The sequence below is a fragment of the Drosophila biarmipes genome, unplaced genomic scaffold, assembly GCF_025231255.1.
Source record: "Drosophila biarmipes strain raj3 unplaced genomic scaffold, RU_DBia_V1.1 ptg000009l, whole genome shotgun sequence".
NCBI classification, from domain to species: Eukaryota; Metazoa; Arthropoda; class Insecta; order Diptera; family Drosophilidae; genus Drosophila; species Drosophila biarmipes.
The window spans coordinates 2,791,901-2,808,503 of NW_026114530.1; the positions used below are offsets into that span (position 1 = coordinate 2,791,901).

Genomic DNA, 16,603 nt, shown 5'->3' on the forward strand with positions numbered 1-16,603 from the left:
CGTCAACGACGACCCAGATTTACTCAAAAGGGTCATAACTGGTGACGAATCATGGGTATATGGTTATGATTTCGAAACCATAGCCCAATTGTCACAACGGAAGAGACCAGGTGAGCCAAGACCGAAAAAAGCACGCCAAGTTCGATCAAATGTCAAAGTTTTGATCACTGTATTCTTCGATTACCATGGCGTGGTGCATCAGGAGTTCTTACCATATGGTAAACAGTAAATATTTGCGAGAAGCAATACGAAAGAAACGTCCAGAATTGTGGAAAAACAATTCATGGCTTTTGCATCAAAAACAACACCACAATAATGCCTCAGCCACCATATTCACCGGATTTGGCCACATTTGAATTTTTCTTGTCCCCAAAAACTAAAGAGACCTATGAAAGGACGGAGATTTGCAACGATTGAAGAGATAAAGACTGCATCGCTGGAAGACCTCAAGGCTATGCCGAAAAGTGCTTATGGGAAGTGCTTTGAGGGTTGGAAAAACCGTTGTCATAAGTGTATTGTATCTGAGGGGTTTACTTTGAAGGGGACAACATTAATATTGATAAATAAATTAATAGTTTTTCTTGAAAATACAAAGTCACCTTACTTTTTGAACACACCTCGTATGTGCTTTACGTAACAAATTCGACCGTACATACCAAAAGCAACATCTGTGAAGCTGCGCTTCGAGATTTTTGACCAACCATGTCGGGAAGTATGACCTGGTGTTCACTAATAAAAGTCCTGGCAGTAGCATCGCATACAAGCCCTAATTTTCACATTTATATAATTCTTCAAACAACGGACCTAAATAATCATCACAGTTCTATGGTTTTGTGTATCTCAGAAAAACTCCTACACAAATAACTGTTTTATTTACAAAATTATTATATCTTATCAAAATGGGCCAGAGCTGAGCTGACAGTCGGTCTTTATTAATGTCTAACACAAACTGATTTTCACTCTGATAGCAGTCTATTAACTTCAAAGTTAATTTTTATCTCATACATGTAAATATTGCCCACCTGATACCCGCGAAATAATTGGCTTGGAGAGACAAGAAGAAAAGGAACTTTAGTCAATGCTTGTCATTTAACATCCCTCTATTTTGCAAAACTGGGGGTTCGTCATTAGTTCATACACCTAACTCCTCTGAATTAAAAAATCTAAAACTTCTATATGATTATTAAAATCTATGGTATTGAATGCCCAACAATTAGACACTAATAATTTCCTAAATTTTCTTTGTGCCGACGTAGCCGGCACTGCTGTTCATGTCCTAATATCTCGAGCGTTGGATAGTGGTGGCAAACTGTTACTATTAACATTGCACCCATCGATATCGAATATTCGATTGCAATAAAACCTTTCGCTAATAATATTTTAGATTATTTAAATTAATATGTAACTAGGTACTTATATATTTTTTTTAAATATTCAAGCACTAAAAAAATCCGCTTGTTATGAAATGAAAGAAAACTTTTTTGCTGCTGAACCGCAGCTAAATTGCACATTAAAAACAAAAATACTATAAAAAAATAATACATTTTTTTCTTTTATTATTTTATTTCATCGGAATATAAATTTTTTTATTTTAACTTTTGTTTTACATGAATTTATATTTCACTTTATGAATTTGTTTGATTCATATAGCTTTGTTCCCTCTCCTATAACTCTATTTCACTTGTACAAAATACACAAGCCACTCATTGACCCTTAAGGGACCACTCAGTGGTCGATCCCTTTTATATACTGAAATGGTCACCGGCCGCGTGGAGAACTACAGTGCGGTGTAAGGCGATTTCGCTAGTTGGTCCAGTCCCACCAAACTATAAGGTAAACAGATTAAGTGCAAGAAATGACTGGCTACGTGCTACCTACCTACTCTCCCGCACACCCAGCAGAATAACAGGCGTTGGAGTCGACATTCCCGCGCCCAGAACTATAGAAGCACCGCCGTAGTACCGCTGTTTTATAGGTTTATCATCTCGCATGACGATGTGGTGCTCCGCGATACTGAATACCCCTCTAAGGTTGTCAAATCTACTCAACTCAAACTCGAGATAGGCTTGCGCCCGTGGATCTGCTGTTCCCACACTACTTCCAGAATCCTTCGTGGTACTACGGTGGCCTGGACCTCTTTAGAATGGGTTTAGAAATCTAACTTGTTCTTCTTGCGTCGATGTATCCGGTCGATGTCGTCGGTGGAAAGCGTTTCGTTCCACGGCCTGTTCCTCCATGTGGGGCAACACGGTGCCAAGCTCCTGGCCCTCGTTTGTTGTGGGCGCCGTCGTCGTCTAGATCTTCCTGGGGAGGGCCGATTCCGAGTTCGGTGGGCCGTGCCTTGCTGGGAAACCGTTTGTTCCGGGTGGACCAGGAGGAACTGCCGCGCACAACTCGTTCAGTGTGCCGTGCCTTGCTAGGAAACCTAGGATAGGATAGGCGGTCTGGTTGCTCTACATCCCAACCACTGAATATTAAATTATTAACGCTCACCTTCAGCCCCAAGGTCTTTCCGTAGCTCGTCGTCGATCACCGTTATGGATGATCACTCATCCAGGAGTGCGTACGTATCATAAGGGTGCACTTGAAAATAAGAACTTTAGGATGGTGCCTAATTTATAAGGCTTATTATACGTGTTATAGTATCACTTATTATTTATTTTATTATTTTTGTTAACTATTGTTATCACTTATTATTTGTTTTATTATCGCCCTCCTTGAGCTTGATTTTCTTGCCAAGATGACCCGCTGACATGTGAGCAAGATGCAAGTCAACGCGCAGAATACTACTTTAATGGATAGCACTATCTGTTGTATTAGAGTGTGATTAACTTTCCTTCAAACTTTCCGGATGAACCTCCTACGTTCTGCGTTCACTCAAGCGGTGAAGATAATGGAGACTTAAACTTCGTGGCTAATGGTTATATTCAGCAATGGTGAACCCGCCACACCTTTTTTTTATTTTGATTGACATATTTGGTTTTATTGATTACAGCACGCTCGCTGAATGTTATGAGGTACGTTCAGTAAATCAGGACTTCTGAGCCATTGTCAACTCAAACGTGCGCTGAACAGTCATTAATAATAATGGTACTCTCATCTGCGTGGATGATCGGAAGCTACTTGGCTTCGCAGTGTAGATCACTGGCGCATGAATTAATTGCTGCAAGCCTTCATAACGTGGCACCGGGTGATGTGGCGCAATACCTTTTTTGATGACGTCGTCCTCTTACTGAAGGATCACATTATCTTGGGCGACTGGGTAGCTTTCTTACATGCAAATTTTGGCCTAAGAAACTTTATTAAAAATTATAAAACGTTACCGGACTGAAATATTTTTACGGACAAGAAGGCCAAGAGATCCCTTATGGGGGTGCTGGTGGGCAGCCAAAATGACTCTAAATCTGTGTGATCTAATATACTTGGGCTGGCGATATTGATTTAAGCTAAGGCTAAGTCGAATAGTTTCATTTTGGCTAAGTTTAGAATCTGATTGACTTTAGTTCTTAGTAAGTAGATTTTATTTTTGTCTATAGTTTGAATTAATTAGCTGAGCTTCTTTGAACCTTGTTTTCTCAAAATTTTCTGCATCTGGACAACTTTTAAAACAGAACCCAGGAAGTCTAAGCATCTGACTTTCCTGTAGTGCCCTTTCTAACGAATCCAGCAGGTCTCAAAGGTGGTCAGTGTATACCCTCAGAAGCTTTCTCATGTAAGGCTGCAGAAATTTGTCACCCATACCGACTTGCCTGTATTCCCAAAAGGTTCGCCGTGTATGTTACATGAGAAAACTCTTCCTATACTGCGGCTATCAGTTCGAACCTGTAAATGTAAAATCTGTTTAGACTGTGCTTATGTTGAGACTTCCCACCACCAGAATGAAATAACATGACATTATAACTAATGCCAAGTGGCTAAAAACTATAACTATTGAAAACAAAACTTTAATACTATATACTGTAAAAGGTGTACAGCCTAATGGTGTTATCTAAGGTGGTCTTGGTGTACCACCATTCCATTAATGAGGGTCATGGTCACCCTCAGCACCGCTTCAACGGTTATTTACATACTCAACGACGAGAACTTGTTACCGATTCATCGGTTTAATTTTACCAGGACTTTGTCGCCTACTTCAAAAACCCTGGTTTGGCGAGAGGCATTTTTCCTGGCGATGAGTGCAGCCTGGGCGCTCCTGATCAGGGCCGTCCCACCGCATGGAGCAGGTGCCCCAGGGCCCCCGAAGTGAAGGGCCCCGCCGGGGTCCCTTCTTATCGACCACTTTTTTAGTTTTAAAAAAGCCTCACCATGGCTTTCGGACTTTCTACATGTGCTTTAAATGGATCACAGTAGTCTAACAAAATAAAAAAATTCTGAATTTTTTACAGTTTTATTAGATAATGTACAAAACGACATGTTTTCGCTTTATTTCAACATATCTCATTTGGTAAATACCATTAAAAACGCCGCTTTCTCGCTTTGCAAGCCGCAAATTCGTCGATCGCTTGGTTGAAATCGATCTTTCTTGCTCGCTCATTTTCAATCGATAATAATGCCAATCCACACAATCGCTCTTGCCCCATAGAGCTTCACACATAGATATACTTCCGTATAGGGGGCCCCAAATTTACTTGTTGCCCCAGGGCCCCCGAGGCTCTAGCTACGGCCCTGCTCCTGATCCAGTCTGGGATGCCTGTATGTTTTTCTACATCTGGCTATTTGTAAAAAAGTGGTTTTTAAGCGATTTACTTGACTACTCGAGTAACTGTGCAGGGGTGGCGCATTTGAAATGCCAACACCAAAGTGATCGGTCAGATCGGTCGATATTGTATGCGAGTTTAAAGAGGGTTCGTTGTCGCAATGTGTTGGGTTATACCCAACGAATGTTCCTCATCGAGCTAGTCAAGTAATGTCTCTTTGCAGATAAAGTTAATTATGCATCGCCTTTTGTTCCAAAAAGTACGAAGTTTCCGCGAAAAGCACGTTTCTTCCAGAATGATTTGATTCTGGAAGCAATTAGGCGGCTTGTCGGTTATTTTAATAGTTGAAGTTAGCGAACGCTCTCTGTGCGTTGTGGCAGAGCAGGACTTTGCTACTTGATCCCCTACTGCATTGAGCTGTTGTCTGGAAAGGGCATCAGTAACTTAATTCTCTTTCACGCTTGTGTCTTCCACTCGCTGCCCTAACAGTTGCGAAACAATAATTTTTTGCTCCACAACAGGATGAATTATTTCCCCAAATTTAAGAAAAGAAACATCACTGAAACAGTTATTTAACAATAATGATAAACCATTTCACATTTTATTAAGACAAAAAACATGTCTGAAAGTAATATAGCTCAAAATACAATTTAGCTTTAAAAAGTTTTAAATTGTACTACTTACTTCCGCATTTTGTCTCTTGACTTCGCAACAACTTGTTCACACTAACGGCTGTTGAAGAGGATTGTCTGAAATAGAAAACATATGTGGTTTACGTAACAAATATACCAAAGGAAACATCTGTGAAGCTGCGAAGCTGCGCTCCGAGATTTTTGACCAACCATGTCGGGAAGTATGACCTGGTGTTCCACTAATAAAAGCACTGGCAGGAGCATCGCATACAATTGCCCTATAGTTTTGTGTATCCTACACAAATAACTGTTTTATTTACAAAATTACTATATCTTATCAAAATGGGCCAGAGCTGAGCTGACAGTCGGTCTTTATTAATGTCTAACACTAACTGATTTTCACTATCATAGCAGTCTATAAACTTCAAAAATTAATTTTTATCTCATACATGTAAATATTGGCCACCTGATACCCGCGAAATAATTGGCTTGGGGAGACAAGGTTACTTATAAAAGGAACTTTAGTAGTTTTTCTTAGTTCGAAATTTTAAGCAAGTCTATGGCGCATTCGCGGCTTATTGTGTTATTGGCAAAGCTTGTCATTTAACATACCACTATTTTGCAAAACTGGGGGTACGTCATACACCTAACTCCTCTGAATTAAAAAATCTAAAACTTCTATATGATTGTTCTGGCATTTCTACTGAAAGCAAATCATGACATGATATGTGTTGTATAAACAGGGGTTATTTCTATATCGCGCTTTTAAGAAATCGTGATTCCTATCGTATAAATATAGTAACAGTATATTAGTCTGGTCACACTTTTACAAAATGTTAGCAAACCACAATTTTAGCCTGAAAGCGTTTATTTGTGGTGCGCAACCAACTTAACGCTATGCAGTCCATGTGGCAACGCTGTGTCTTGCTATTAATAAAGCCATCGACCTTCTGTGCCTCCTCTCAGTAACTTTGGAATTTAATTTTCCGGTTCCTATTTGCAATTGTAAATGAAAAATTTTAGTTTTTCCATCGCATTGTTTGGTTTGTTTACATTTTGTAAAAGTGTGACCAGACTAAAATACCAAGTTTAACACGTCTGGCATCTCTACTGAAAGCAAATCACGAAATGATATGTGTCGTATAAGCAGGTGTTATTTCTATATTGGGCTTTTAAGAAATCGTGATTCCTATAGTATAAACATATTATATGATTTCAGCGTGAAAGCGTGAATTTGTGGTGCGCAAGCAACTTAACGCTATGCAGACCAGGTGGCAACGCTGTGACTTGCTTTAAATAAAGCCATCGACCTTCTGTGCCTCCTCTCAGTAACTTTGGAAATTAATTTTCCAGATCCTATTTGCCAATTGTAAATGAAGAATTATAGTTCATCCATCGCGTTGTTTACTTTGCTTACATTTTATAAAAGTGTGACCAGACTTAAATACCAAATTTAACACGTCTGCATCTTTACTGAAAGCAAATAACGAAACGATATGTATCGTATAAACAGGGGTTATTTCTATATCGGGCTTTTAAGAAATAGTGATTCCTATCGTATAAAGATAGTAACAGTATATCTGAGGGATTGCACATAGAATTAGGAAAAAAATTTGTTTTCAAAATAGAATAAGGAACGAAAAATTTTTGTAAGTTTAATTTTTTGGTACAAAATTTAATTTTTGTCATTTTAGTATAAATTTCATATATATTTTAAAAATTAAACTGACAAAAATTACTTATATATACCTATAAAGTAAGGTCCTGAAAAAAGGTGGGTAAGTCTTCAGCTTTTTTTATTTGGCTTGCAGCTGCCAAAAAAATAACATTTTCCCGGGACTGCAAATTTGAGATGCTTGGTACTTGGTACTAGCAATTTTGCGGTCAATAAAATTTGAAGATTCTTTCACAAATTTGTATTAATTGTTGTTTACTTTAAAAAATAAATCCTTTTTACAGCTAATTTTTTGCCGGCACTGTGTTCCTTGAGATATAGAAAAATAACAGCTTGTATTTTAATTTATGTTTTATCAATAAACTTGAAAATAGTTCTACATTTATAAATAAATGGTGTGAGAGACTTACCAGTAGTTGCTTTTAAGTTTTATTAATTAAAAAACACTCGTTTATCAAGTTTCGGTCTAACTCCTTCAACTAGGTAAACGCAAGTAAAAAAATATAAAAAAACAACAACAACGGTTCGTTTCTGTTTTATTGGCATGTCACGTTTGTTAGTGAATTTTTTGTTGCACAAGAGAGCAGGGTATTCATGGACATGTTCAGCTATGCCAATTGTTATGTAAAAAAATAAATTTGAAAATTCACTTATAACATATAATTTACGATATACGATGAAATAAAAAAAAATAAACAAACAAATTAAGTTCCCACACATATTATAATAAATTTGTTGTTTTTAAATTTAATTAACAAAAATTATCCATTAATGAAATTGGTAGAAAAAAAGTCTAGTCACGTTAATTGCTTGTCCCATTTGCCTTCACTCACATTTTTCAGGAAAGGCATGTCGTGAGAGGGAGAGAGAAAAATTCCTTTTTGGGCGTTCTGTACTGCTAAAGAGCGCGGCTCTCATTTGTCTCCTCCTGAGTCGCTGGCTGCTCTGCCGACTTTGCGACTGCAAATTGAGCGCTTAAGCTGAATTGTGGAACTACAGGGTACACAAGACAGCTGCTGCTTATCGAAAAATACGGAAGGGACATCAGTACCGCGTGGTGGAAACCGGATTTAACAACTTTTTGAAGAAAATGTGTGCAAATGCTATAAAGTGCATTATAATTGATGAACTAACACTGGATACGTACTATATTATTAAAGGCAAACGGTTTTTTTCTCATATGTTTTCGCGGTCACACTGTATATAAGAGTACCAACAAAAAGGAGTGTAAAGTAATATACATACATACTATTTACTATTGTTGACAGCAATAATGGAACTAGAATTCTTGTAATTATTTTTTAAAAAATATTGACATAAAAAAAGTGCTTATATTAAATAAGACATAAGTAAAAAAATACAAAAAAGGATATGGCAGATTTGGAAGCGGTATTAGCTGATGTCAGCTATCTAATGGCAATGGAAAAGTCAAAGTGTACTCCTGCTGCAAGGGCAAGCAAGAAATTAATTTTACCCGACCCCAGGTACTGATCTTTTATAAATATGTATGAATTTTGTGTACATCGGTGGGTCAATATTCGTAAATATGTTATCCATACATATGTGAAATATCAAACGACACACGACATTGCAGACAATATTATAAAGTTGGTCAGAAAAAGGCGTTTCATACCCTCCAACATCACTAAAAGAGTCAGTATAGCCCATTCTGTTTATGGTTTCAGTATTAGGGCAAGCGATTTGAAATATTCCCAATCGTCATAGCATAAGCAGTGTTCGGATCAAATCAATCGCCCCGGTTTTCGATTTTTGTTGGATTTGCAAAATTGCGCTGCGCATGAAGACCATTTTCATGGTTTTCGAGATTTCGGCGTTTATATCGACAGACGGACATGGTTAGATCGGGTCGGCTGGTGATCCTGATCAAGAATATCTATACTTTAAAGGGGCGGAAACGCTGACTTCTGCCTGTTACATAATTTCCGACGAATTCAGTTTACCTTTTTACTCTACGAGTATCCAAATTGTTGGATACCTCATACTTTAAGGATTTGTGAGCTTTTAACTGGATGTAGATTAATGAAACATGGCATTATAAGCTGTGGTACAATCTACACGTCAAAAGTTCACTGCCTAGCTTTACAAATTTAAACCCTTCCTAGCAGCGATACCCTTATTTCCTAAAATGTTTTGAATTAATCCAATTTACACTTTAACAAAATCTTATTTTGACGCCGGTTATGATCAATACAGTGGGAGTGGAACATCGGTAGAGACTAGGTTACCCGTTTTAAAGTCCGCGCAAACTGGGGCGGTGCGAAGCAAACTCAAGCGAAGTCGTCATGGCAAATGTCCTGTAATTGATAAATTCGATTTCATAATCGAATTTGTAGTTTTTAGCTGTTCTTTGTTATAGAGATAACGAAAATAAAAGATATCGGAGCTGCAAACACCGCTCTTTGAGCATTCATGCGGTGACGCGCTGCGTCGCACCGAGAGGCTCCGCGCCAGTGTGCGGGCACATTTATACTTTTCTAAAAGTGAAATACCGAAACACAACACACATTTCGATAAAGTAAAAACCGAAATAGTCGACGTCTTTTCTTAATCAACAAAGCGTCCAAAATTGCTTTTGTTAATTTATGTATTTTAGCTTTTAGTTAAAAGTTGGTTTTAGCAGGGTGCCACGACAACTCTGACGCCTACAATTCGCGAACAATTGTTGCGCGTACAGATTTTATGATACAACAAGAAAGGAAGTTAACTTCGGCAAGCCGATATTTGTATACCCTTGCAGTTATAAGAAAAATGCAGTTCTAAGAAAAATTTCACTTTAGTAACACAATGTGAAGTTTTCAAGGATTGTTGCTGACTTCAGTGATATTAAAAAAAAATATTTCATTCCTTTTTTTCAGAACATTTTTTTGACATTTATATGTAAGAGTAGTCCGATTTTTATTTAATTGAATTCGAAATTCTTAAAAATATAAAAAATTTTATTCTCAATATTATAAGATAATATGTCAAAAGGCTCCAAAGCTATAATTTGTTTCATATCATTTTCTCACCAATTTTACGATCGTTCCTATGACAGCTATAAGATATAGTCGTACCATTTTGATAAAATTGAATTCGAAATTTAGAACTAATGAAAAATTGTTATTTCGAAGCGTAGGAGGTTATATGCTTAAAAACATCGAAGATATACTTTTTTTATATTATTTTACCACCAATTTTGCGATTTTGACTATGGCAAGTATATGATATAGTCTTCCGATTTTGATAAAATTGAATTCTAAATTCAGAACTAATCAAAAATGTTATTTCCAAGCGTAGGAGGTTATATATTAGAAAACTTATATACTACCGACAATAGTTTGCGTAGAAACGGACAGACAGACGGACATGGCTAGATCGACTCGTCTAGTGACGCTGATCAAGAATATACATATATGCTTTGTGGGGTCGGAAACGTCTCCTTCACTGCGTTGCAAACTTCCCTTGCAGAGGTTATAATGAAAATTGGTAAAAACTAAAACGTCCACCTTAGTTAACTCATTGGTCCGAAAGTTCATGGAACATACTTTAAAGTTCTAGGAACATACTTATAAGGAGCAGAAGTAAGCAGATACCTGAACATTTTGATTGTTGTACTTTACAAATATTTATTATCAATGCATTATATGCCAATTTGTATTAACAGTATTAATAACTATTTTTTATACAAAACAACAAATATCCTTTTCATAAAGAAAAAAAACAACATCTATTTACATGTTCTCTGGTATGCTCTTTATATATAAAAATAAAATACAAAATGTATAGGTGGATCCATTTGCTGCTTAATAAAACCGAGAAGATGCTCTTCGAAATATCCTCAATAACATATCTTGTCTTCTGTCCTTAAATCATGAATCGATGCCAGATATTTAAATATACCGTTCAGTTTTAAGGCGTTTTCTGGAAAATGTATTAATTTTATTTATACTTTTCGATTGACCTAACAAGTTAAAAAAGAGCTTCCAGCTCAGTAACTTTTATCTGATTTGCGAGTCAATCGACTAAATAGTTCACCCACTTTTCTGAATGCGGTGCCCTAGGGCGAGAGTTGCGTATGGTGACCTTCCGGTCGGAACTACGTTCTCACCAAAAACATCTTTCACTTGATGGTCTTTATAAAAAAAAACAAGGAAGCACGGCATTTGGGGGCGTTAGAGTGGGCGTGGCAAATATTAATAATAGGTCAATCGAAATGTTTTAATGAAGCCTTATAAGCATGGAAATAAATGACTGAAATCATTATACCCTCTGCAAGGGTATAAAAATTTCTAGAATGACAACTGTGGCCACCACAGTTTTGTGCGGTTTTAGGCGTTAGAGTGGGGGTGGTCAATCGATGGCAGCTCAGAAGGTGAGACCACTTCTAGTGGACCTCCCCTAATATATACCACATACATTTTAGAAAGAAAAATATTCTACCATGAAAACAGTCTTGAGAGGTTTGTGGGCATGAAACATTAAGGTCAATTATAGGTATTGATGAGACAAATAAATATCACTTAAATTTTTTTTCTATCATATAAACTGTAGGCTCTACAGATTTTCGCGGATTTTGGTCGTTATAGTGGGCGTGGCACTCTGCTTAAACAAACTTGTGCTGCGCAGGAAGCCCAGGAATCTCCATGCCTTGGCTGACTGTTCTAGCTGTTATAGTTTTCGAGATCTAAGCGTTCATACGAGCAGACAGACAGAAAGACAAACGGACAGACAGACATGGCTAGATCGACTCTGCTAGTGATCCTGATCAAGAATATAAATATACTTATACTCAGGGACTGAAGAGAACCGGTACCGGTACCGGTACCGAAACCGGAACCGGGACCCTTTCCTTTTTACGGAACCGGAATCGAAACGAAACCGAAATTTTAATTTTCGATGGAACCGGAACCGATTATTTGGCATACTGTGGAACTGAAACCGGAACCGAAACCGATATTCTTTTTTTGAGAATGAGTCTCGGATTTTAAATCATAAAATATTTCATCATAGTACAGTTCTAACAGTGCTCGCAATAGGGCAATTGACGAACCAATCAGTTTGCTTCTTACAAATTACGTGATAAGCTCAACATCAAGTACTTAGAAACTCAGTTTAGTGTGCAACGCTCTGGGACGCAATAGGAGTTTTTCACGTGATGGGGCGTACACTACAAAACAAAGCTCATGAGCATTATTCGTATAATGCGGTCCAGAATATATGAACATGCAAAATATGCCAAATTGCCATCAGATTAAGCAGGGACTGAAGAGAACCGGTACCGAAACCGGAACCGGAACCGAATCGTAATATTTTTTAGGAACCGGAACCGAAACCGGAATCGTTTTGCGATTTTTCTTAGGAACCGAAATTGGAACCGGAACCGCTAACAGATTTTTATAGGAACCGAAACCGGAATCGGAATCGGTATTCCAATCGGTTTCAGTCCCTGCTTATACTTATGGGGTTCCTCCTACTTGTTACATACTTTCTGACGAATCTAGTATACCCTTTTACTCTACAAGTAACGGGTATAAAAAACGGTTTAAATACGCGATGGATTTTAATGCATTATAAAAAAAAAAACACTTCAGTAAGGCACCGTAATGCAATGCACCTAGTTGTTGTAGTTGCGGTTACTAAAGCAAGTTTGGTTACAGTTATCGATTAACCTATCTATAGATATCAGCTAGTGATGGTTTTGGATTAATTATCACTTCCATTTCGGCAGCGAGTAAGACCGGTTGTGTTTTGCTTCGTTCAAGAAAAAACTTAATTTTTATTTAAGTATCAAAGGCTCCGGTAAAATGTTTGTGACAAAAAGTAGAAAGCTGTTTAGAAGAGCTAATTTATTTTTGGATTGTGAATAACAAAACTTCTATTAGAAGTGGTATTCTGGTTAGTTTTTGAAAAGCTGGTAAAACCATCGACTAACATGGCGAACGCCGGTAAAACGGTGTCGGCCAAAATCAAACCCCCTGATGTAAATTCTAACAGCAATATAATTGCAAAGAAAAACATTTATCAGCAGCCAGAAAATAGTTTTTTTAAGGGATGCTCATGTAAAAAAATCATGGCAAAAATAAAATTGGCTGGGGTAATCCTAAGTATGCAAGTGTTAGTGCGAATCAGATGGACATAACGAATGATGAAACTGACGAACGCAAGAACACGGCCGCCACTTTAGGCAGCGAAAAGAATTGAAGAATGGGGCTGCAGCCGACTGCGGTAAAATGACCCCGGATGCCACCAACAAAAATACCAACACAATTTCAGATCCAAATAAATTAGCAAATAGTGAGGATAGCAAAAATCGAAAAAAGCTTCTTTTTTGTTTATATGGGAAAAATAACGTTGGTTGCTTTAGTTTCAACCAAGGAGGTTCAGCTGTTTGAAAATAAGAGAATCAAGAGTAGACTTTTTATGTACAAAAATATTAGACATGTCAAATTTCATGGTTTCAAGGAAATTATTCCACTTACAGCCTGCCTATATAAAATGTATTTTCAAAACGCTCGAGATGCCAACTCCCTAGATAAACGCTTTTATTCTGCGAAACTTTGTTAAGTATCTAGGAGTTATAAGGGCTATTCCCACAAATTTATCTGAACAAGAAATTATTGAAAATTTACAGCGATCCACTTAAGGCAGGTTTCCACCTTGTGGGGTCAAACAGTGCTCTTATTTTAGGCTTTTTTTTTGAGAAAACGGTTAAAGATACAGCGCTGAAATTTTCGTCTGAATATGACCATATATTTATTTAAAGAATACATTTTTTGAACTGGAAAAAATCCAAAAAAGGGGAGGGGCGCCCATTGGTGGCGGCATGCATTTTGCTCCCGTGTAGGATTGGCTCAAAACCCGTGATCAGAAACCCAAAAACCGAAAACATTCTTAATTAGTATCGTAACATCTACCAAATGACCTATAATCATGAAAAAAATCAAAATTCCAAAAGCTTTGAGGTTTTGAAAAAAAATGTAAATTTTCGCATTTTTTTCTTCACTGATTATTTTTTTATATAAACAATTTCAAATATTTTTCGTTGGAACATTGTAAAACATTGTAAAAAAATATTGGTGATTCGGTTAAATCAGGTTCCTTTTTGAAATTTTTAATTGAGCAGATACCTCTTAGATGAGAATCTATATTCTAAAAAGAACATTGAAAATCCGGGCTTTGTTCTGAAGGATCTTGAAGAAGACAAAAAACTACAGGAGGAGCGTCCAAAAAACTTAAAAGAAAAAAAAAATTTTGTAGATGTAGTCCTTTGTTAGAATGCTTTGTTAGGCGCAAATGCGAATGAAGAGGCCGATGCCATAAAGAGGCTGGAGATCAGAATATTGTCCTATAACGTGGAAGGAATATAAAATAAGCTTATAAATAATGTTTTTTTTCAGTACATTCAAATTTTCAATCTACCTAAATCATTCCTTGAAATCAAATTGGATGCTGTCGGAGTCAAATTTGTAGACTGTGCTTAGATGGGTGCCCGCCATCCGAACCAGCGCCAGAGGACGAGCAAGTGGTGAAATGTTATTTGGAATAAAAAATAACTTCACGGCCGGAATACAATTAGTTTTATAAATGTAGATGAGATCAGTATTATCCAACTGAGCTCTGTAGAAAGTGTCACCTATTTTTTGCAATCTTTGGGAAAGAGATTCTGGGAAGTGAAATTAAAGTGCACTGATCGTAGGAGTTTGTAACGCAAGCCTGGGAGAAGCTCAAGTTCATGGATTCAACCAACAGTTACCTCCCTTAATGAAGCCCGTAATGCCAAATTTGGGCGATTACAATTTTATGAGAGGTGAAGCTCATTCCACCAGCGTACTATGTATGGCACTCAGTACATGGATAGAAATTATCAAGGACTTAGTGAGCAGTAAAATATTCCCTGATTTAAATTAAAGGATTTCTTACAGAGTGCATTACCAAGGGCGCTAATAATTGAGGACGAAGAAATCCCAAAGCAAGAGTGGAACTCGGAGCAGTGTGAGGCAGCTCGAATACTTTCTATCAACTTTCTAAAGCAAGCCAAATCATCAAGAAGCAAACGCCGCATAGAAATTAACTTGTCAAAAAGATCGGACGCCATTTTACATCACCGTAGCGAGATCATTAGATTCCACAACAGTTATCAGGGCATATTTCAGTAAAATCGTTGGAAGTTAATGCAGATGATCTAGAAAAACACTTCCGTGACCGGAATAGACGCTATCTCTGCACTTTGCATGAATGTGTAACAGGACTAGAAGTGGAAACTGCACTTGCAATGTTAAAAGAAAGAAAAGCACCCGGGCCTGACTGGATACCATCGGAATTCATAAAGTACGCTACTTCGTCATTTGAAGCTAGCTATGTCACTGCATTCAACTAGTTCTTGGGATCGGAAACAGTCCCAAAACCCTTTAAAAAGCTATAATTTTTCCTATCTTTAACCTACAAGCTCACACGATCGGCATATCAACGACATTTTTAAACGCCCTACAACGCAGTTTGGGATGGAGAACAACTGTCAGACTGGTTTACTACAAAAGCAAGGATGTCTACTCAGCAGACTTCCATTTTTTTAAATGACATTACGGATAGCCTGCCTAGTGGTATTCAAATATGCGGATGCTAGATCTATGCTCTGCTGTATGCAGATGACATTGTGATCCACCCCGAATCCCTCGTTGAACTGCAAACAATGATTTATGTTCTGCACATACGTATACTGATTGTTAGTAAACACTGAGAAGTCAAAAGTTCTGATTTTGAAGAGGCATTGGAGAAGGCTGGCACAAAACTAAAAGTGGAATCAAGTAGTGAAGTATCTGGAAGTCTGGATTTAGCATAACGGTCGTTTTAACAACCATTTAAAGGAGAAACTTCGAGATGCAAAAATAGCCATAAACTTCACATGGAAATCGGTGCTAGGCAAACAAAATGTAGCAAGTACAGATTGTTTAGTGCAGCAATGTGGTCAATCCTTTGTTACGGCGCGCAGTTCTGGGGCACCTCACCTTATGTAGAAGTTAAAAGCCTTTTAAGATTGTTCTTAAAGAAAATGATTGCTCTACTCAGGTTTACTTCGAACAGGATGATAAGTCGCCGCTGCATACCTTTACAGCTGAAATTTATTTCAGGTATATCCAGAAAGTGGTAACCATGCCCGAACATAGTGCAGAAACGTAAGTAATGTGTCATAGAACAGGAGACGTTTGCCAATAACTACAGAGAAAGGCTACTGTTAGGCGACGAAAAGTATTTTAGTACATATGAATGAAACCTATAGGACTCAGTTTAAAACTTACTTGACTTATTGGTCCCTTAATAATGATCTGGGACTTGATAACTAATTTACTAATGCTTTCAAGGTTGAGAAGATCCGTAGGAGAGAGATCCTACCACTAAGCTATATTCCAAACATGAATGCTAACGACACTGAGTGCCCGACCTGCAAAATGAGGGAGCAGGAAAACGTCGTGCACTTAATAGGACAGTGCCCCATTCTACGGGAGATCCGCCTGCTGCATTTTGGTAAGGAACAGCTGCAGCCGGGAAGTATTCAATTCGCTGGATCGGCAATCACGAAGAGTAAACTGTGCAGTTTTGAC

General features: G+C 37.6%; 1 protein-coding gene and 1 long non-coding RNA gene across 7 annotated transcripts in view; one reads left to right on the forward strand and one right to left on the reverse strand.

Moving 5' to 3' along the window:
- Nucleotides 1–1,660: 1,660 nt before the first annotated feature.
- Nucleotides 1,661–2,591, reverse strand: LOC127011817 (uncharacterized). The gene is made up of 3 exons (XR_007765194.1): nucleotides 2,494–2,591; nucleotides 1,879–2,425; nucleotides 1,661–1,826 (listed from the first exon to the last, which is right to left on the reverse strand). It is a non-coding gene; the product is annotated as an uncharacterized LOC127011817 (long non-coding RNA).
- Nucleotides 2,592–8,193: 5,602 nt separating this feature from the next.
- The window catches only part of LOC108027275 (G protein-coupled receptor kinase 1), a 284,279-nt gene continuing 275,869 nt past the window's right edge, over nucleotides 8,194–16,603 (forward strand). For 2 of the 6 annotated variants that reach the window (XM_044091485.2, XM_044091484.2), the window contains exon 1: nucleotides 8,194–8,488. In XM_044091485.2, coding sequence (XP_043947420.1) covers nucleotides 8,376–8,488 — 113 coding nt within the window. In that variant the 5' untranslated portion in view covers nucleotides 8,194–8,375. The remainder of the gene's footprint in view (nucleotides 8,489–16,603) is intronic. The other 4 variants (XM_044091489.2, XM_050889929.1, XM_044091487.2 and 1 more) reach the window with 4 other exon arrangements.